We start from the raw sequence: 21,829 nt of genomic DNA, 5'->3' as shown, positions 1-21,829 counted from the left end.
AATTTCAAAATTACTTGAGAGGTGGGCACACTATTGGCACTGTGGGCTCTTCCAGGCCTCTTGACTTCTACAGCTTTGGAGCTGAGGTTGCTACCATCAATGGCCTTGGTACCAATGAAAAAGGATGTGCCTTGCTTGGTGCAGTTGCCTGTAGAGCCAGTACCAATATGCCCCTTGTCCTCAGCACTGTCTACATCCCTGACTTCGACACCCGAGATTTCAGAACTCGGGTACCCCTTGGAGTCCACACCAACTCTGTTGTGCTCTTTGGCACCAGTAATGGAAGATTTCCCAGTACTGGCCCCCTTGGTTAGGCCCTCCACTTCTTGGGAGGCTTTTTCAGTACCAGCGATGGTCCTAACCTCAGTATCAACTTTGCTCTTCTCCCATTAGGGCTATTCCGTAGCCACACTGGAGTGGACACTACCAATTCCCATGGACTGTTCAGAGGTTTCCTCCGACTCCAGTAAGAAGCCTTCCAGCTCATGTCCACCTTGGCAAAATAAATCCTGTAACTCCTCTAAATGCCCAGCAGAGAGAAAGTATCAGCACCAAGATCACAGCCTCACATACAGCAAGGACAGGTCATCTTGGCCTGCATTGTATTGACCTCCTATGATTTTTCTTGCAATGGCCAGCCAGTACATGTAGGATGCATCCCACTTGCATAGGCCTAGGGGTGTCTATAAATACGGAGGAACAAATATTTAATAATGGGCTTTTCAGACTACCAGAGAACAGTATAACACGATCCCAAAGCTGAACATTGAAGCTGGATGACTTCAGACTGCAAATAAGGTGTAAAATGTTTAACAGTGAACAATTTACCATTGGCACAACTGACCAAGGATCATGGTGCATTCTCCATCGCTGATCATTTTTAAACCAAGCTTGGTTGTTTTTCTAAAAGATCTGCTCTAGGAAATATTTTGAAGATGTTCTGTGCTATGCAGGAGGTCAAACTAGATGATCACAATGGTCCCTTCTGGCCCTGGAAGCTATAAATGATTAAAGGATTGGAAAACACGCCTTGTAGTGAAAGACTGAGAGTTCACTCTAGCTTATCAAAGAGAAAGTTAAGAGATGACTACAGTCTAAGTACCCACATAGGAGGCAGAAATTTGATGATAGAGAGCTCTTTGATTAAGCAGACTAAGGTATAACAATAATTGGAAGTTGAAGTTAGACAAATTCAGACTTGAAGTTTTTAACAGTGAGGGTGATTATCCATTCGACTAATTTCCCAAGGGGTGTGGTTGATTTTCCATCACTGGAAATCTTTAGATCAATACTATATGTTTATTTTTTTCAAAAGATGTGCTCTAATTCAAACAGGCATTAATTCAGGGAAGTCCTGTGTTATGCAAGAGATCAGACTTAGATGGTCACAGTGGTCCCTTCTGGCCTTCGAATCCCGAACTCTGTCCAAGGGGAGATCTCCTAGATGGAACAGCCTTAAGAGTAGAGGATCTGCCTTTCCTTGAAGAGATGCCATTGGCTCCAGCAGTTCTGTCCTTGCCCTCTCTGAATGATTCAGTAGTAGGAAATTCCTCAGTTTTGTCATAGCGGGCTGCCATTATTAGTATACGGTTCTCTGGCTACTCAGCAGCTCCTCATGTGCTCACTAAATGAGTGGCAGTGATGGCAGCCAGGTTTTCCCTTACCTCAAAGATTGGCTTGTTTGGGGATCATCTGAGAACCAGGTTAGTTGCCATGGTCAAGTTCATCATCCACCTTTTCAATCAACCTGTTCCTTCTTGATTTGTTTTGATAGAATAGTATATGCAGTCACTGATTGTATGAAGCTGCTTGCTGGAGGGATTCTAATTTTAACGCGTGGGTCACCACTTGCTTACACAGACAAAAGATATAGTTAGTGCTGAAGGCTACTTAGAAAAGTGGAGTAATTAAACAAGTTGTAGTTGACATGTATAAATCCACTTTAATTGGCTTTCCTGCTAACTCTTTCATCAACATACATTAGCAGTCCCAGGGCTGTTAAATTATCTGTGTTGCACAGAATGTTGGATACGGTACTAAACATATTTTATTTTTTTACAGCCCTTAATGATTTATGCTGAAATGTATCCATAAAAAGCCACTGTTGCCCCCCCCCCTTTTTTTTTTTTTTAAAGGAGACCAGGAGGTTGTGATGAACCAGGAAACTAAGTAGCCAGCCCCTTCAGAGTGGCTCACCTTTGTGGAACTGAACACTTTAAAACTGTCTCTGGCCTCTTTATTACTGAAGAAATGTGCATGGCGTGGGAGAGCGAAGAGCTTAGCTATAAAGGCAGCATTGCTTGTATATAGAATGTCTTTTTTTTGGTTAGAGTTCAGCAGTAGAGATAAGGTGGCTTGAGCAAGGCTGGATAGTAATAGAACTGAACTGGCTGACGTCCCAAATTACCTAGGCAAGTGAGAAGAGAATTAAACCAATTTAAGATTTATAGAAAAGGCGTTTAATTGACATTATTTACAACCTCAGCACAAAAAAAGTCTAGTTTAAATACAAGACCCTGGATTTTCACCTTTACCAATTGCTTAAAAATGTTCGCATAATTTTAGTAATTCTCTATCCAAAAAGGGGCTTCATTCCATTGATAAGTTATTGTGCCTGAACTGAAACACGCGTGTAAAAACTTTTAATTGCCTGCTTTCCACAGACAATGTAAATGCTTCACAAATTTACCACAGGTAATGTTTAATTAGCGCACACTAACAGGCCTCATTAGAAATCCAGGCTATCTTCCCTTTAGCTAAATCTTAGGCATTTGAAAAGCATAAACGCCAAAGTGGTTGGCAAATGCAGAGGTGATTTTGCTATGATGGCCTGTTCTAACTTGACATCAGCTGTAGCATTTTGTGAGAATTGCATGTTAACTGCACTATAGTTCCACTAGAAACACTGGCCCTGTAGCTTATGATGTCCTACCAGAGCGCTAGGTAAATATAAGGAGGAAAGTAAAGCAGCAGTTGCAGGACTATTTGTTTGAAGAGTATCTAGGGAAGGTCCCTGGCTGTTCAAAATACTTTCCCCAGACTATTATATCTGAAACATGGACCATGATATTGTATCTTTAGGCATTAAACCTTCCAAGTGTTTGCAAAGACTTGGACTCAGCTTTAGCTTATTTCTATACATTTTACTTACCCTAATCTCAGATGCAGTGTTGGTATAGCTGCAACCCACTGATACTGGTCTGTGCTGTAACACAGCACCCATCACTGTCATATCAGTATTTTCCTTCAGAGTTGATCCTAACAAGCAGAGGACCACGGCGAATTCTGTATTTAATTTGACAAAACTCTTTCATGCTCTTGGAATTAGTTAGTTTTACAGCCTATCTTTTACAAAACAGTTGCATATAAGTAATAGTGTTTTCTTAAAGGTATTTTTGCTACCCGTCTTCCCCCTCCCACTGAAATCTCAATGTCCTTTAATTCGACTCATTGCCTCAGTAATCTGACATTATCTGGGGAGACAAGTCTGCATCGAGCATTCCACTTCCAAGTTTGCTCCTAGCCTTATTTTCTGGTTTCCTCTCACTTCCCCTTTAGTAGCTCCCTTAAATAAAAAGTTAACGGTCTCTCTTTACCATTTTCTTAATGGAATATAATTCTTGACAAATGGTGCTGTCACACAGTTTCTCAGATTTGCCTGTCCCTGATGTAGGTGCTAAAGGTTCATTTCCAAATGGCAGATAGTGCTTTAATTGCCTACACCTGCTAAATTGAGTACAAGTGTTCAGCACAGGTGAATAGGGAAGGTGCACCTGTATGCTCTCCAGGGGACAGCATACACCTTTACCATCAGTGGGTAGAAATTAGTAAACCACCTTTCCACTCTAGGGCTAGATTCTGCTACTCTTGCTCATGCTGAATACTGCCGGACCAGTGTAGCACTCATGTAAACATACAGACAGCCCTTTGCTCATCCTCATTTATTATTTCATTAGTAGCTAAGCATGAACATGTTATTTCCTTGTAAAGAAACAGAGGGGCGCAAAGGTAGGAGTAGTGGTCAAACATTTAGTGTACTTTCACAGGAGTCTATCAGTGACTATACATACAGTACACAGACAATTGGAATGTTTACTAGCAGGTTGCCTGCACAGTCCCTTCCAAAGTTATAGACAGTCATTGTCCATGTGCCTTTTCACTGGATAGCAAGTCATTTAGCATTAGGTTGCATTGAACAGAATCAGTTAAATCTGAACGTAGAGGAGAGGATGCATTGAAAGAAAACATGAGCTTCTAGAATAATTTTCATAAGTATCATTATTAGTATCACACACGCTGATAAGGAACCCATCATATCTGTGTGCATTTGCATGGTTGAGATTAAAAACAAGCATGTTCATCAAAATAGAGAGCACCCAATCCATAACATCCTCCACCCCACATCTCTTCACCCCTCTTACTTAACAATAATGGCCAAGGATTGAGGAATTTAGCCAGCAGGCTAATACCAGGAGAGTACAGAACCTGCAGCTAGTTGTAAATCACATGAAAGAGATGCAGCATAGGACTTGTCTACAGCATATTTACCATCAGCATTATAGTGGTGTAATTATACTGCTAAAGTTATTCCAGGATAATTCCCCCTGGGGACACTATTCCCTCCGAATTAGTGTAGTAGTATAATTATACTGCTGTAGTTCTGCTGGTAAATTTTACCATGTAGACAAGTCTTTATTTTAAGTGTTAGAAATTATCTGAAATATAAATTATACCTATACACTTTTTTCTTGTTGTCTTCATACATCATTACATACTTTTAAAAAAATACTTTGTACCTGAACTGTCATTTTACTTTTCAGTTGGATTAGAAAAAGGGAAATAATTTAGACTAAAGATTTTTTGCAAGTTGTACAGTATTGCCTGACGTTTTGTATTTCCCCCCCCCCCCGCCCCCAGATCATACTAGTATTTTTTTTAAACACAAAAATAAAATGTGGCCTTGCCAGACTTAGTACAACTCTGTATTCAAAGCAGATTTTTATCTTGTATCATAATTAGATTTCTGTAGGGAAAAAAAAATCTCACAACTCTAAGTTAGCATTTGTGTCCATCCGGATATTTTTGTTTTGCTCTAAAACCAGCAGTTTGCTGACTCCCTCTGATAATGTACCATTGTCTTCATCATCACTAAATGTAACCCAGTGACTGAACTCTTTTGGGCTGGGGAGTTTCAAATCTCTCGGAGTGTGTGTTGGGCTAGTTGTTGCTGGTGTGGAAAAAGGAAAGGAAACGTCTGTATCCAGGTCCAAGAGATTGGCGCTCTCTGTTAGTGAATTGGTGTCTAACAGCTGTGGTTGCTGGATGTCTGGGGTAGGAGGGCCTTGAAGGTCAGCAATAAAGTCCAAAGCAGTTGGTGTCAAGTGCTTAGTGCCACTGTTGTCTGGGCTGGCAGTGGATGTGGGAGCTGAAAGATCAGAGTCTCTGCGAGAAAGGGGGAGGATGTCAGAGTCCTGTATTGGAGGGCTGTACTCAGAAGGACTATTGTTGTTGTTGAAATTGAATGTTAAGCCACTAAGAAGCAAACTGTTACTGCTCTGAAGCACCTGTTGGTGAAGGGCAGCAGGAGCAGACTTCTTCCTTCGTGGTGGAACCTTTGGGGCAAAGGAGTTCTGCAGAGGCAGCGCACTTTCCTCTGAAGTGCCTGGGTTGGGAGGCTGCCTGTCGCTGCTGCTTCTTCTCTCCGGAGCTTTCCCAGGTGGCGTTGTTCTTGGCTTAGGAACTGGGGTGATCCTAGTGGGACTGGTAATGGCTTTGGTTTCAAGGCAGGACTCGGACACTCCAATGTGAAAGCGGACGGGCTGCTGGTCAAGCTGCTCTTCCGGACACAGAGACTGAGAGAGGGGAACAAAAGAAATACGAGTCAGAGCAGCATTTTCGATTCACACTCGGTCGCAGCACTAGCTCTGCCCATCCAGATGAGAAAACGCTCAAACAATAGGTGGGATAAAGAGGATGTGAGTAGAGTTGAGTGCATTATTGAAAGAAGCTGGTGGAATTGTTTGAGAGAGACGAGGAAGTGGAAAGTGAAGGCATGAGAGTAACAGCTTTAAAGCAACCCTGCTCTTCACTCCGTGTGTTAAAAACACATCCCTTTGTGACCATTTTCTTTTCCACATTAGAATTATGCGTGGGGCCAAACGTCCAGCCTCCACAATTCCGAGGAGTTCTTTTACTGTTACATTTTCCTGCTGCTGTAATAATACTGAAATGATAAGGGATGACAGGGATTGTATTAATGAGGCATTAGCCTTGGGCGCCTTGTGATACATGAGGCTAAAGGACAATTAGCTTCAGCTACCCCAGGAAGTGCATTCGTGTCTTACTGAGGCCAGGGTTTGAATCATAATGTGGAATTTTGCATTCTTCCTTAAAGCCTTATATTCCACTTAAAAAAACCTTCTCTAAGCAGAAAGGGTTAATCAGGAAAAAATGTGAAATTGCATTTGTTTTTAAAGGTGTTGTCACGTTACTAGGGCCACGGCGGTCACCATCCCTGCCATTATAAAGTCCTGGCCATATGGATTCCTCCCTCCCTGTTAAGGGAAGGAAAAGGTCATTCCTGTTTGATTTTTGCCCAGTATGCTTAAACTGCACGGCCAGGATCACTAACCAGGCGCACTTGCTCGAGCAGCCCATAGATTAATGTATTTTGGGCCCAGGTTAAATTAGCTCGATGTAAAACTTATTCTCGATCTCCTATTCTCAATACTTCTGAGCGAAACCACGTGAACTCCTGACTAGTCTCTCTTAGTATAATAGGGTACCAACCCAGTCTTTTTATGTGCTCAGAAAATGCATCTTACACTGAATACAGGGCAATCCCCCTTTCATTTATGTCTAGAGATCTATGTTGTTAAATCTCCTGTACTTTACTAAATGCTTTCAGGGTGGGGGGGGAGGAGGGGAAGTGGGGAGGAAGAGGTGGAAGGGTTTTTTTGAGGTACTGAGCTCACTTCCAGATAGCGGGAAAACATCACTTTAGGACTTTATATCCTACATTAGTTTGCACCAGAAAGGCGTAAATTTTAATGCACAGTAGGTTGTTGTGAAGTAACTGGCCCAGATGGACTCTGCTGGTGTGCACTAGAAGTTCCCCAGTGTGTGTTAATGTTGTCCCATTTCAAACAGTATTATATCAGTACTCACTAGGGAACTTCTACTGTGCGCTAGAATCTACACCCCTCTAGAACCCAGGCCAATTAGTGTACAATATGCTAATGTGCGCTAGAATCTACACCCCTCTAGTGCAGGCTGATACTCTGAGTCTGCTGTGGACAAACTCGTATAGGAACTTTCATATCATACTGTTAAATAACAGCAGCCTTTCTATTTTGAGATCTTTCAGGAGTACATGGGTGATGGGAGTGAGTTAAATATAGGGAAATAGACTGCTCTTTATAATATACTTGCGATAAGTATGTCTGTGAAGGAGTGGGGATGTTTTTGGTTTACTTCTCTACCTTTCTTTTTCCTTTGTGGTTCTGCTCAATGGAAGGCTGTGCAAACGGCCTTAGGGGATACAGTAAGTGCCCTTTCAGAGTGAGGTAGGATGGAGACCTAAAGACTAACCTCAAGAGAAGAGCTGTCTAGCAAAGGCTGTCACAGAGGAAGAATATGAAGGGGCATATCTATGGTACTCATATAGCCTCCATTACTGTACTGTACTATATGAGCATCACAATCTTTAATGTATTTATCCTCACAACACTGCTGTGAGGTAGGCAAGCACTACTATCCCCATTTGACAGATGGGGAACTGAGGCTATGCGACTTGCCCAAGGTCACACAGAGGCTGTGGCAGAGCCAAGTGTCTGGCTAGAACTCTAACCACTGGGCTCCTGCCTTCCTGGAGACCCTGTTTTACTCTTTATTGGTTGGGGCAGGTCACTGCTCCTGTGAGTTTTTGGCTACGTTTTGTTAGTATTAATAAGTGCTGTTTAAATGGCACATCCTGGAGTAGTGTAGTTGGCACCAAGAGCCCTGGTGACTCTATTGAACCGACTTTGTGATTTATAACTTCATACATTCATTATTTTTGGTTCAAAGCCTGACCTGCAGATTCTTGGTTCAGAAGGGACAATGGTTAGCAGATATGAACAAAATTGGTTGGATGGACTTTGGGGATTTTGGTTTTTTTTCCTCTAAAAAAGCAACAAATGTTGTCCCAAGTAAATATTTTTTTAAAAAATCTAAAAAACAATTTCCAATCAACTTTGACTTCAGTTTGAACTAAGGGCTTTGGAGGGAGGTAAGAACAATTAAAATGGGATTTCTGCATTAGCCCCAGAGGCTAATTCTCAGCATTTTAGCAGACTATTTCCTTCTGATCTTACTGAAGGAAACCTACACTGTGGTGATGTAGTGTGATCAGTAGAGCAACAATGCAGAAAGAAACGTCAGGTTGAGAGTAGTCATCAAACCAGATCCAATGAATTATCTCAAGTTTAGGATGCATAAGAGGTAAGTCAGGGAGGAGATGCAGATTTGGTGAGACAGTATCTGGAATTCTGTGTTCAGTTCTAGACAATTCAGAAAGGTGTAGCCAAGTTCAGAGAAGGGCAAAAAACACTAGGAGGATGGACCATCACAGAGGGAAGTTAAAGAGCTGAATGCCGACAGCTTAGTTTAGTGATAACTTTGTCAAAATGGGGGATAATGATTTCCTCTACTTGATGTTCATTTACTGTGCATACAGGCCCCAGTGACTGCCATATGCAATGACACTTCCGGGATAGAAGAGCTCAAACAGATGCTTGAGCCAGATGACAGAATTTCATGTAAATTGTTTAACCACTTGCCCCCTCTGCTAAAACACACTATGCAAAATGAATAGCTGGATGTGTTCTGCTGTGGCTATCTTACACTTTCTGATTTGACTTCAGTTCTTTGCAGGGGCACTGGCTTCTTTACGGTCGGAACTTTGGGTGGAGGGCGATGAGGCAGGAGCATTGGTCCCGATTGTGACCCCTGAAATGATGCTGACTTTGTGATGCTGGGAAAGGAGTCAGGCTGAGTGAATGTTTGGGTTCTTACTGGAGCAGGCTTCCGGGCATCCTCTTGTGTTCCTGAAATGCAAAAACAACCATTGTTTGAATCTATCTGAAGCGTCCTCAAAGATCTGTTTCCTTCGTGGTCTTGTTTTCCAAAATGCTTTTGCCCGTTACCTTACAGGGACAGTGTTCAGGCTGAAGATGAAGGTTTTGGAAATAAATACAGAATTTCACCAAAAACATATCATTAGAATTTATTTAATTTTATGAAAACTAGTCATTGCATATTTGTTATACTCCTTGCCAGCAGTACTTCTAACCCAACCCAGCAGCATTGTGCTAGTGTGTGTGACCTACTTGATAGGTCAATGGTGGGGACTCAGGAGAGATGGGTTAAATTCCAGACTCTGCCACTGGCCAGCTGGATGACCTTGGCATGCCACTTTAACCTCTCTGTGCCTCAGTTTCCCCACATGTAAAATAGGGATAATGATACTGATCTCCTTTGTAAAGCACTTTGGGTTCTATGGATGAAAAGTGCTGTAGAAGAGCTAGGTGGTACTAGAGCATGAGAATCCTAAAATGAAACTGACCCGCCTAGTTTTCTTAGCTAAGCCAAGTGAAATATAAAAAGTAAACAGTAATAAACTAGTGCAAAGTAAACTTGATTTCACCCATTCTTTCTCCTTTAATGTGCAAACGTGCTCTGAAGACCAAATATCAAAATGGCATTGTGGTATTCCAGGGTTATTCTCTCTTAATGATTCCAGATTACATTTGCTCAGTTTTACAAATGAAAAGACTTCTTTTTTTCTAATTGCTAGCCCTATAAATCAGGCTGGGATGTGAGAGTAAAGCTGAATTGTTTCTGGTTTATGCTTCATCAACACTAAAGACTCTGCATTTGCAATTTAGTTAACAATTCTGTGGCTGATGTGTGAGCCTGACTAGAATCCAGCTCTCTCTACTGTTGCTGTGTAGGCTCTGCCCTGCTAGCTGGGGAAGTGAACACTGTTGTTACTAAAGCAAGCAGCTACCCCTCTGGAGTCACAAAGGGAACAGATCTGTTGAGAAGGAAGGTGACAGCCGTCTTTCGCAGAGTACAGCTGGGTACCATAATCTATGATGTTTTTAGTAACAGGAACTGCAAGGACATATTTTAAAATGTGACTTAATTTCATGGAGTCCTTTTAAAAGACAGAAATTAAGTAATCTTGAAATAAAAAGGCTAATGGCATCCAAGCTGACAGAAAACTTTCAAAGAAAAATCTTGCCGGACCCCACAAGGCAGTATTGAGTTTAATATGAGTGTTTTAAAGGAAATACATGTCTTATTTAGGTTATGGTCAGGGAGGATGACATGAACCTACATTTTCTTTATTTGGAGATTTTAAACGCCATTGGAAAGCTCTGCTTACCTCCTTTTGCTTCCATCAGACATCTAATAGCTTCCTCCGCTTCCTGAGCTGTGGTGGTTTTGATCTGCTTGACGTTATAAGGCTTACTTATTCCAGTCCGGGCTTTAGGCTTACAACAATAAACGGGGGAAACGAGTAGGTGAGTGAGTAATTCTGAAGGGAAATGCTTTTCCTGTGCAACCCTTTAACCTGCAGGCTGTACCCTGTGCAGGTGGAATCACTTCCAGTGATTCATGCACCTGTCTCCACAGAACTGCACTGGCCTCCATTTCACAATCTACTAATATTTCAAAATGGCTTTATTTTAATTTTTCTTGGGCAGCTGTTAGATCTTTGCTACTGGCTGTAGCTGCCACGATTGATCTCATTACCAGTCTCTTGTCTGACGGGGGGAGAGGGAAATATTTTCACAGCATTTGTGTGTAAATTTACTTTCCATAAAAGGTGCCCTCAGTCACAGCCCTGAGCCAAGTCTGAAGGTACAGCACCGGGAACAGCACTGCAAAGATCCCCACAAGGTCCCACTAACGTGCCTCCTTTGACTAGGAAGGGGGTCCTCTGTATGAGGAAGGAGAGTCTAATCCTCAGGTCTATTCAGCTCTGGGCCTCTCCATTGAGGGTGAGAGCTATGGTCGTGGTGGTTTCTCATGTGCACTTCACTTTAAGTATACATTGGGCACTGGACAGAGATCATCAAAACAGTGGCCGACATAGGATCACAGAACAGCATCATTGTGCTGGAATGTGGGATAGCATTAGTACTAAAGCAAAGTAACCTAACATACCTCTGTTGTCTTAGTTTTGCCACGATTGCGCAGCCTCCTCCACCCTTCAACCACCTCAATCGTAGGTCAGGCCTACACCAAACAACTGGGTTGACCCACCTTTTTCCCCCTGGGGTGTGAAATACCCACAGCTCTGAGTAGCACAGTTAAGCCGACCTAACTCCTTGTGTAGACAGTGCTACGTCAATGGAGTCCCTCCTGTCACTGCAGAGAGTGGCTACACTGAAGAACTACAGCGGTGCCACTGTAGCAGTTCAAATGTAGACATAGCCTTAGGGCAGGTCTACACTACTGCTTAAATTGATCAAACTTATGCCACTCGGGTGTGAAAAAGACACTTCCCCCCCCCCCCCCCCCCCCGAGCGACGCAAGTTACAGCGACCTGAGTGCTGTCCACACCAAGCTATGTCGGCAGGAGACGCTCTCCGGCCGACACAGCTTCCGCCTCTTGTGGAGGTGGAGTAATTATGCTGATGGAAGAGCGCTCTCCCATTGGCATAGCATGTCTTCACCAGATGTAGTACAGTGGCGCTGAGGTAGTGCTTCCAGTGTAGACCTGCCCTTAGTATCAAATGATTGCGGGCCTGCTGGCCCTATAGCCAAATACTAGAGCATGGTTGTTTCAACTCTGTAGTTCCAGCTCACTCCTGTGCAGAATCCCTGCCTGTAAGGCTTGGGAGCTTTAGGCAGATGATACTCCCTCTGGAAATGGGGGAAGGACACCAGGAGCTATGGCGTGGCCACTCTATAGGCTGATTTAGATGGATCCTGGGGCCTGTCTAGAGCAGTCTTTTTCAACCTTTCTAATACCAGTGACCAGCTGGCTGCCTTCTTAAACTGTGTCAGGGAGATCTCAGGGACCGGCACCAGTCCATGGACCGGTCGTTGAGAAACACTGGTCTAGAGGATGCTGAAGATTGGTATTTGGCATTGGAAAAAGAGCCACTGGCAGACAGCTAAAGTAACTAAATCTAGAATGTAGCAGGCAGGCAAAGCTGACAAGTTTAAAGGGGAAATTGGTTAAATAGCTGTAGTTTATTCATTTTCAAGGTGTGAGGTGGCCATTATTTATTAAAGTAAGTCTGCCTGTGTCTATATGTACCTAGGCAAGTGTATATAACACATACTCTGCTCTGATTATGCCCAACAGTTACTGATGCTGGGTAATTACAGGGTGAATGTATCCTTACTGCTTTGCTCAGCACTCTTGACTTAAATCACATCAGCTGGCTGGTGGGTTCAGACTCTAGTAGCACCTGGTCCCCTTTTTAGTGAATTGTGTGGCACAATGGTGCTGAGGGACTCACTGGTTGCTGAGGCGCCCCTGGGAGAAGCTTTGCCGTCTGCAGGATGGAGCACAGGGAGTGGCCTCCTGAGGAGATGGAACCATCGGATGGAGATTTTTTGACAGATACTCCAGCTGCAAGGGGAGTAAGAATGAGTTTTCAAATGCAAGAGCCTGTGCAGTGTTTGTTAATAATAATAATAATCTCAATTGGGCATTAATACTGCAGCCCAGCTCTGACTATTTCAATGGCAATATTGTTAACTATTCATTTCTGATCAAAGCACATAAGAAAGGAAGGACAATGCTGAAGAACTGAATGTATTTCTAAAAGAGATGCTCTAGAGTGCAACTAGAAATTATGTGCTGCATGAAAGTCTAATGCCTGTGATTTATGCAGGATTCGGACCAGAAGATCATAATGGCCCCTTCTCATCTTAGAGTCTATGGGTGAATCTGAACAATCTGACATGACTGGTCTCTCATTTTGGCATCTAAGTGAGTAGAGCTTTGAACACCATCACTTCCCCCTCAGAAATCTATGCCATGGGGGAGGTCAAACTACCCATCAAATGCAGAAAAACAACTCTGTTATCCTCAGCTCTATGTGAGGTAACTGTCTAATGGGAAGGGACAAAAATCAGACCAACAAATATTTTGTTTAAGCTTTTAAAGGAAATATTGCATCAAAAATTAAATTGAATAAACAAAAAACTGTAAGAAAATGCTTTGAATATTAAAAAGAAAAGACTCAATGAGAATGAACACTGATGTCTGTTACTGTACCAAAGCACCAGTTCTTTGCAAATTCTCCCCCTTTGCTGTTGGGTGTATGTGAAACACACATGAACCATTATAACTCCACTAAAGTGAAGAAAGGACTTTCATTTCTAGAGTATCTTTCATCCCAAACTATTTCAAAGAACCACTTCACCCATCACTGAAATGCAGCCACCACTAGAGTGAAACACAGCAGTTGTTTAACACCACAAGAGTTTAGGGAAAAAAGTGCCTGACAAACAGCAGGTGATGGGGATTTAAACAGGTGGAGGTATTTACCTGTTCATTATTACTAGAAACAATAGGGTGGCAATGGAGTCCAGCTGACATGCGAAAACTTTTAAAAAGAAACTGCAATCTTACCTGGAGGGGGAGGTCTCTGGGGTGGCTGAGGCGGGCGAGGCCTGTCAGGAACAGACAGAGATCTGCTTGGAGACCGATGGCGCAGCCCCCCACCTACTTCCAGCTCCCGCTTTAATTCAGCTAGGTCAGCATCATCTAGGGGGAGATTTCAGGGAAAAAACAAACAGAAGAGTTTTGCATTTGAGAATTATGGCAGAGATGGATCAAGACTGGAGTGTCACGAGACAGGCACCTGTGATTTGAAAACAAGAGCTGGTTAACTGAGGCTTTGTCTACACGGCACTTTCGTTGGTAAAACTTTTGTCATTTGTGGGGCTGTTTTTTTCACACCTCTGACACGACAAAAGTTTTACCAATGAAAAGCGCTGGTGTGGACAGAGCTTTGTTAGCGGGAGAGCTCTCCTGCCAATAAAGCTATCACCGCTCGTTGGGGGTGGATTTATTTTGTTGGCGGAAGAGCTCTCTCCTGCCAACAGAGAGCAGCTAAACTGCGCACCTTTTAGTGGCACAGCTGTAGCAGCACAGATGTGTTGCTAAAAGGTGCATAGGGTAGAGACAGCCTGAGAAATTTCTAGGTGTGAGCAACAGTATATGGCTGATAGCTTTTTAAGAAATGGCTCAAGTTTAGTGCCCCATTCACATCCCTCTCCCACTTTAACCTGTACTATCACACTTTAGGTATTTCTAAGCACTCTTCTGTTATTTTCCAGTAAGCTGTCCTCTGGAACAACACACAACATTACTACACATCAGTTTAGGACAAGAAGTGAAGAATACTGCATCTAGTTTGAAATGGTAGCAAGAGATGGGTAATTACAAGCTGCCTAACTAAAGCTAAGTTGGAACGGGGCAGGATACTGCAGTTAACGACGCTAGTGTAAAAAAAAAAAATAATAATAATCATGTTATCATTAGATAACCAGGACCTCAACTTTACAGCTCATTGGGAAGTTGCTACCTCTCCCAGCATAATGCCATGCTGGGCATTGTTTCAGTAATGATTATAAGAGAAGAGGGCCAGCTAATGAACCACTGACTGCTGCTCTGAGCTGTTCCATGGAGATCTCCCTTCCAACTTCTGGCCCACTCTGACTGTGCTTAGCTGCTAAAGCCAGACCAGCTTGCAACCCACAACGATATGACTGCAAACAAGTCCTGATGTAATTGAGACTAATGTAACTCTTTTCACAGCTTCACATTCTCTTTGCATAATAATATTACAACAAAATATATGAGTGAAAAAACTACACATCATTTATGACACAGACAGTTGATCACTTAAACAAATCAAACTGACATGGAGCATGGCTAAGATTTTTTCACAGATATCTTTAGTAAAAGTCAGGGATAGGTCACTTGCAACAAAGAAAAATTCACGGAAGCCCGTGACCTGTCCCTGAGTTGCAGAGGCCTAGCTGGGAGTTCCGGGATCCCTCTCCCCTGCATCTCTGAGCTGTAGGGCCCCCACTGCCAGAGGCAGGGAGCTGGCCAGAAGCTGTGGGGTCCCCCCTTGCCCGTGCCTGCTCAGAGCCCCCTGGTGCCTGCAGTGCTGAGGAGCTGTGGGGCACCCTGCGCCCATGGCAGGGTGGAACTGCGGGGAGCTGCGGGGTACCCCACCGCCCGGGGCAGCTGGTAGCTCCAGGGGTCCCCTACTGCCTGCAGCGGCCGGTAGCTCTGGGGGTCCCCCACCGCCTTGGAACTCAGGGGGCCCCACTGCCGTAGGTGGAGGGGGTACCCTGCAGCTTCTGTCTGCCCCCGCCAGCGGCGGGACCCTGCAGCTCCCAGCCGCCTGCAGGCTAAAGTCACGGAGGTCTTCAGAAGTCATGAATTCCGTGACCTCCTTGAGAAAATCATAGCATTAAGCATGGGTGCCTGCTAAGGTAACTTGCCATTTGCAGAGATAACTATACAATGTTACCTCAGTATCTGCAGTATTCCTTAGGCAATCCCAATGCTAAGGAGAAGGAACACTGTGGATAATGAGATTAACGTTGTACAGTAATTTTAAGCAACTGGCAAGTTTTTCAAAGCGACCTTATTTAAGTCAGAGGGTGCCCGAACCTCAAAATTGCCAAAAATAAGTAAAATCAGAGCACGGGGGGGAAAGCAAACTGTTAGTCTTGGTGGGAACAGGAACTCGTTTGAAGTAATTCACTGGCAAGTTTCCGGAGAGTTCAGATTCCACTGCTTACAATGCCTATGGTTTTAAAGCCTGAACCAAAGTCCACTGAAGTCAATGGGAGTCTTTCAATTGACTTCATGGACGAGGCCTTACTGACAAGAACATAAAGTAAGAACAACTCTGTATTGTGTGCACTGGTGCTATGTGATGCGAGACAACTAAGGAGAGTTACTTCTGTTTCTTATGATTTATAATATGTATACACATGCACCTCTCTTAGGCACAACTACCCTGCCCTGAACAGAACAGAGTAAAGGCAGGGTTAAGCTTAATTACTTGTTTATTTTTTGTATGGCAGTAGCATTCAGAGGCTCCAGTCGTGGATCCTGGGCCCTTCTGTGCTAGGCACTCTATGAACCAGAATAAAAATCTGGTCCCTGTCCTGCAAATCTTATAATCTAAGTATAAACCAAGAGAGAACATGTGAACACAACAAACAGCCAAGAAAAGCATAAGGAAACAAGCTTTAAGGTCTTGCTTTAAAGAAGCCACATAACTTACCTTTATATGGATGTGGCTTTCCTCCAGTAAGCAGTGGAGATTTGCTTGAAGTTACTGTGGGTGCAACCGTAAAATATTCAGGACCCACAGGTAAGCCTTCTGTCATCTCTGCTACGGGGTGCTGAGGCAGTATGTCATCCAAATAATCATCCTCATCATCTAATATATCGCCTGAAACAAAATATTTGAAAACGCAGACATTGTCAGAAAACACATATTCTCTTCTCACTCCCATTTTCTATACAGATTATTTTGTTAGGCAAAATTTTTGTTGATTCCATGTGTTTTTATTATTGCTTTTCTGTGTATTTAGATCAGGGGTTCTCAAACTTTTTTTGCTGGGCCCCCCTTTGAAAATATTTCAGGCTGTGATGACTCCCCTCCCCCCAAAAGTGATAGCAAATTACTGTACTCATGGTATCGCCACCCTTACGTCTGCGCTGCTGCTGGCGCTGGTGCTGCCTTCAGAGCTGGGTGGCCGGAGAGTGGCAGCTGCTGGCTGGGTGCCCAGCTCTGAAGGTAGCACTGCCGCCGCCAGCAGCAGCACAGAAGTAAGGGTGGCATGGTATGGTACTGCCACTCTTACTTCCGTGCTGCTGCTAGTGGTGGTGCTGCCTTTAGAACTGGGTGGCCAGAGAGCGGCAGCTACTGTATCCCCTGCAACTCCCCTTTCCCCTAGCAACACTGTTGTGATCTCACGATCCCCCTACAAAAGCCTTGCGACTCCCTTTTGGGTTGGGACCCCAGTTTGAGAAACACTGATATAGATAATTTTAAGCGTATTTTTTAGTACTGAGCAGGTGCGGATAGTTGATAGTCAATGGGGCTCTGCATGAGAACTGGGGTCTACCCGAGTAGTTCACAGTGCCAGATCAGGGCTCTGTTTACGAACCTGTTTCTAAGAATTGTTTTATTACAAACTAAGATAGTGATCACATACAGATATCTACCCTCTCCCCACAACCAAAGTGAACAAAGTAAATTCTCATGGTTCAGCCTGGAGTTGTGCTACTAACCTTCTGATTCATAGTCCAAACTTGAAAAATCAAAGTTTTCCTCCAACAGACAGGAGTTTGCTGTGGGTGACATGGGTGCAATGCTCTCCCGTTTTCGAGCAATTTCCTCCTGAAAGCCCTTCAGCCAATCCTTAGTCTTAGGCCGGATATTCACTGCTCTGCCCTTGACCTAGAGTCATGAAAGAATTGTTTTCCCTTTGTTAAGAAAATGAGAACAGTGCTCCAACAGGCTGAGTAAATGCAGATGTTCCATCCCACAAGTGCTTCAGAAATCTGGATGGCACCAGATTCATTTCAGAAGTTCAATGACAAGGAAATACTCTTCCTAGTACCATCAGGGGAAAAAAACAACCCAGAATTAATCCTTTGGATGTAACAATATTCCAGGTATTGACTAAACAACTCTGCTGCTCTTATTGGGCTTGTTTATGTTGTGACTTTCTTCAAAGTTTTCATACTGAAATTAGCCTTGTGGTTCTTGGTTACTCAATGCTGCACTCAACAGTCATTTGCTACTGGAGAGAAATGGTAAAATATCACAGCAATTATGCTGTATAATTTTTAAAATGATGATAATCATAATAATTAGGGGTGGTATTTTCAAAAATGCCTTAGTGACTTAAGAGCATATGGGATATGTACTCGTAAATCACTTAGGCCAGTGGCTCTCAACCTTTCCAGACTACTGTATCCCTTTCAGGAGTCTGATTTGTCTTGCATACCCCAAGTTTCACCTCACTTAAAACTACTTGCTTATAAAATCAGACATAAAAATACAAGTGTCACAGCACACTATTACTGAAAAATTGCGTACTTTCTCATTTTTACCATATAATTCAATTGGAATATAAATATTGTACTTACATTTTAGTGTATAAGATATAGAGCAGTACACGTACCCTTGGTTGAGAACCACTGACTTAGGCATTTTGAAAAATCCCACCAGTGCTCTAGCAGCCTGATACCTAACCATAAAGCAGGCCCCAAATTGCCTCCCCAAACAAACAAACATGACTGTTGATCCATGTGAGAAATTAAAGCAGAGTGGAACCTTAGCTGCTGATACATTTTGCATTACTGTACATGTTGGCACCATTACAAATGTTCCAGTTCCAGAGCTCTATTTATAAGCACCTGAAGAAGCAATACCTGCCTCCCTTATATGGGCAGGCCTTAGAAGTAATCATTGGGGGTATTCAGCTTCTTTGAAAAAATCAGGCCATAGATTCAGGTGCCTAGATATGGACTTGGGTATCTAACCTAAGCCACCCATTTTTGAAAAGTTTAGTGTGAATTCACTAAAATAAACCAGAGATGGTTTTACCTTGATACCATCCATATCCAGAACACTGAGAGCTGACCTGCTGTCTGCAAATGTTACCATCATCTGACCTCGATTGATCCTAGTAAGAACAGAGAGAGGAGACAACTGTACAGTTTGCTGTCCACAAGGAAATAGTAGGGCTAAATGGTGACTATAGTAATTCTGCATTTTTTCATTTAGCTCTTTCAATAGCGTAATTACTTACAAGTGTTTTTGTGACAGGTGGGACCAAGTATCCCAGCACTGGCTCTCCCTCACCACCCGTCCTCCCTCATGTGGCCCCACCAGAGTGGACGCTACTGGGGCTGTCCTCAAAGCAACAGTTCATCCCTCTGAGCAGAGGTTAAGAAAATGCCACACCTCTTCCTTCATCCACAGTATTTTCCCCATCCCCGTGTAACACAGCTCTCCCCTTCCATGTACCAGCTTCATCTGCTCTGTGTGAACTCTGCACTAAAGCTGCCTCTCAGAGGGCACACAACCTCCTCAAAGGCTACTACTCTGTCCTATGGCAAGCTGCAAAGGGGCGTGAAAAAAGCAAAGCACATTTCTTTCACACTCCTCTCAGCAGCCGTGCAATGCTCCAAACCTTCACAAACCATGCGGTGGTGGGGTCCTAGGGCTGCTCTTGAACACATACCCCCTACTCAGTAGTGTGCAGGGCTAGACAGAGAGCCAAGCTGACAGTATTTAGCAAAACAATCTCCTGTAATAAGTAGGTCAAATGCCTTGTAATTGATTTGTTGGTCTTGCTGTCAAGTCACAACTACTGCCACGAAGAAGTTAGATTCCAGCAGGAAGCAGCAGGGATAGCAGCATTTTGTGACCAGGCACAACTTAAGATGTATGCCCCAGCTGAACAGTGTAACATCACTCCCATTTCAGTGGCACAGTCGGATCTGCTAGCCCTTTTCCCACTTTGGACAAGTACTTTTGATCCTGTTGTTTTCTTCCACTCATGGTAATGTAAATCAGATAATGCCAAGCTGTGCTCGTTTTCTTCAACACAGAAGTCCCATAGCTACCAGGAGGCCCAAAATAACACAACTGAAGGAAACAAAACTGCTCCAACAGGGTATAGAATCAAACACCCTCCCTCACACTCAGTAGGTCCAGGAATGACAAAAAAGCCTGAGCCCCCAAGGATAGGTTAGAGGCTCTAAAATCCAAAAGGGATGGAGTCACCCAGGAGATCCAAGTGGGTGTGAAAGATTGCCAAGGAAGGCAGATTTTCTCAGTCACAGGAATGGGAGGCACAGCTTAGAAGTACTGCAAATTGAGGCAACACCCAATGCATGAGAATTAAAGGGCTGAGCCTGAGCAAGGTGAAGAGCTGACCCCAGGGAGGCAGACTCAGGGCGAAGCCTGTGACTTGGAGCACTGCATACCCTTCTCCCTCACATAGTCAAGGAACCTGTTAGGATATTTCTTTAGTAGGATGGAGAGAAATAAAACATAAGTGCTGATAATTTCTAACTATTAATGCAATCCATTACAGTCTAAAATGGTTATTCCTATTCCACGCAGTTAATGTATTTTAATTAGGATTAAAAAAAAATAGATTGCACATGTCAAGGAATCAACATTTACCTGACAAGAACAATGGTGCCGTAATTCTCAAATATTTGCATAAGCTCAGTCCGCAAGTCCTCAGGAAATTCGTTTGTCTCTTCAGGGGTTGGTGACTGGAGATTTACCATTACGGTGGCATCCAATGGTCCCTGGAAGGATGACACTTCCTGGAAAACGCTCTCGCGGGCAGCCACGTTAACTTCCTGGACTTCCACTTCTACAATAGCTAACACGGGCCTAGATTTTATACACACACACACAGACATTGCTTTCATGTTATCTAAAATCACCCTCAAATAATAGGACATGCAAAAGATTGGTTGTCCGAAAGCGAGAATCTATTTTTAGACGTTGTATTTCTACAGCACCTTTCATCCCGGGATCTCAAAGCACTTTGCAGATATTTTAATTAAGCCTAACAATACCCCTTTGAAGTAAATAACTGTAATACCCATTTTACACATAGGATATGTCTACACGGCAGCTGGGAACATGCTTCCCTGCTCAGGTAGACAGACGTGTTAGCTCTGCTTGAACTAGTATGCTAAAAAATAGTAGTGTAGCTGGGGTAGCAGCTTGGGCTAACCACCCAAATACATACCCCTGGGGTCTGGCTGGGTTTGTACCAGGGCCGGCTCCAGGGTTTTTGCCAGCCCAAGTGGCGCAAAAAAAAAAAAAAAAAAAAAAGCCGCGATCGCAATCTGCGGCGGCAATTCGGCGGGAGGTCCTTTGCTCCGAGCGGGAGTGAGGGACCGTCTGAATAGCTGGACGTGCCGCCCCTCTCCGGAGTGCTGCCCCAAGCACCTGCTTGGCAAGCTGGTGCCTGGAGCTGGCCCTGGTTTGTACTCAGGTGGCTAGCCCGAGCTGCCACCTGTGCAAACCCCAGCTATGTTGCTATTTTTCATGCATTACCTTGGACAGAGCTAGCGCATGTCTACCTACCCAAGCTGGGAAGCACGCTCCCAGCGGCAGTGTAGACATACCGCGCGAGAGAGAAGTTGAGTAGTGGGCCCAAGGCCACATAATAAGCAGCACAGAGGGCAATAGAACCCTGGAGTCCTGACTCCTAATTTATTACTCCCTCATATAGGGTCTCTCAGATTTACCACAACTACATTTAGCTGAAAGATAGTGGTGATAATATACTGTATTAGCAAACATAATAATAACACTAATATAGTACTTGGCACTTCCATAGGACCTTCCATCCCAAGATCTCAGAGTGCTTTACTTATATTAATAAATTGTTTCCCAACACCTCTATGAAATAGGGAAGTGTTGTTATTTTCCAAGAGGCATAGTGAGGTTAAATGGTTTGCCCAAAGTCACACAGGATGTCCAAGACAAAGCAGTCTTGGCTTCCAGTTCTTTTGCCCTAGCCCCAGGACTAACAGTGAGAGGACAAAGTACCCTTAAGTATGCAACATGTTTGTGTAGTACAGACGCATCAATGATATTCTAAATAGTTATGAATCGTCTCTTCTGTGTTAGCTCTGAGTGTCAAAGCTACATAAATAGGGACAAGCTGTCAAAAGGGCTGAGGCTCGGCCTCTGTAGATGCAATCTGCACCCTCAAGATTGTACTTGCAAAT

General features: G+C 43.6%; 1 protein-coding gene across 2 annotated transcripts in view; it reads right to left on the bottom strand.

Annotated features, from left to right (window-relative positions):
• Positions 1-2,436: 2,436 nt before the first annotated feature.
• The window catches only part of SYNJ2 (synaptojanin 2), an 88,155-nt gene continuing 68,762 nt past the window's right edge, over positions 2,437-21,829 (bottom strand). For both annotated transcript variants that reach the window (XM_008177873.4, XM_065588882.1), the window contains exons 19-27: positions 20,256-20,474; positions 18,666-18,744; positions 17,342-17,510; positions 16,326-16,496; positions 13,643-13,777; positions 12,522-12,634; positions 10,430-10,538; positions 8,884-9,086; positions 2,437-5,852 (exon numbers count right to left, since the gene is read on the bottom strand). In XM_008177873.4, the coding sequence (XP_008176095.2) occupies positions 5,043-5,852; positions 8,884-9,086; positions 10,430-10,538; positions 12,522-12,634; positions 13,643-13,777; positions 16,326-16,496; positions 17,342-17,510; positions 18,666-18,744; positions 20,256-20,474 (2,008 nt within the window). In that variant the 3' untranslated portion in view covers positions 2,437-5,042. The remainder of the gene's footprint in view (positions 5,853-8,883; positions 9,087-10,429; positions 10,539-12,521; positions 12,635-13,642; positions 13,778-16,325; positions 16,497-17,341; positions 17,511-18,665; positions 18,745-20,255; positions 20,475-21,829) is intronic.

This window comes from Chrysemys picta, chromosome 3 (genome assembly GCF_011386835.1).
Source record: "Chrysemys picta bellii isolate R12L10 chromosome 3, ASM1138683v2, whole genome shotgun sequence".
Taxonomy (NCBI): domain Eukaryota; kingdom Metazoa; phylum Chordata; order Testudines; family Emydidae; genus Chrysemys; species Chrysemys picta.
This window is presented reverse-complemented; position numbering and strand designations above follow the sequence as displayed.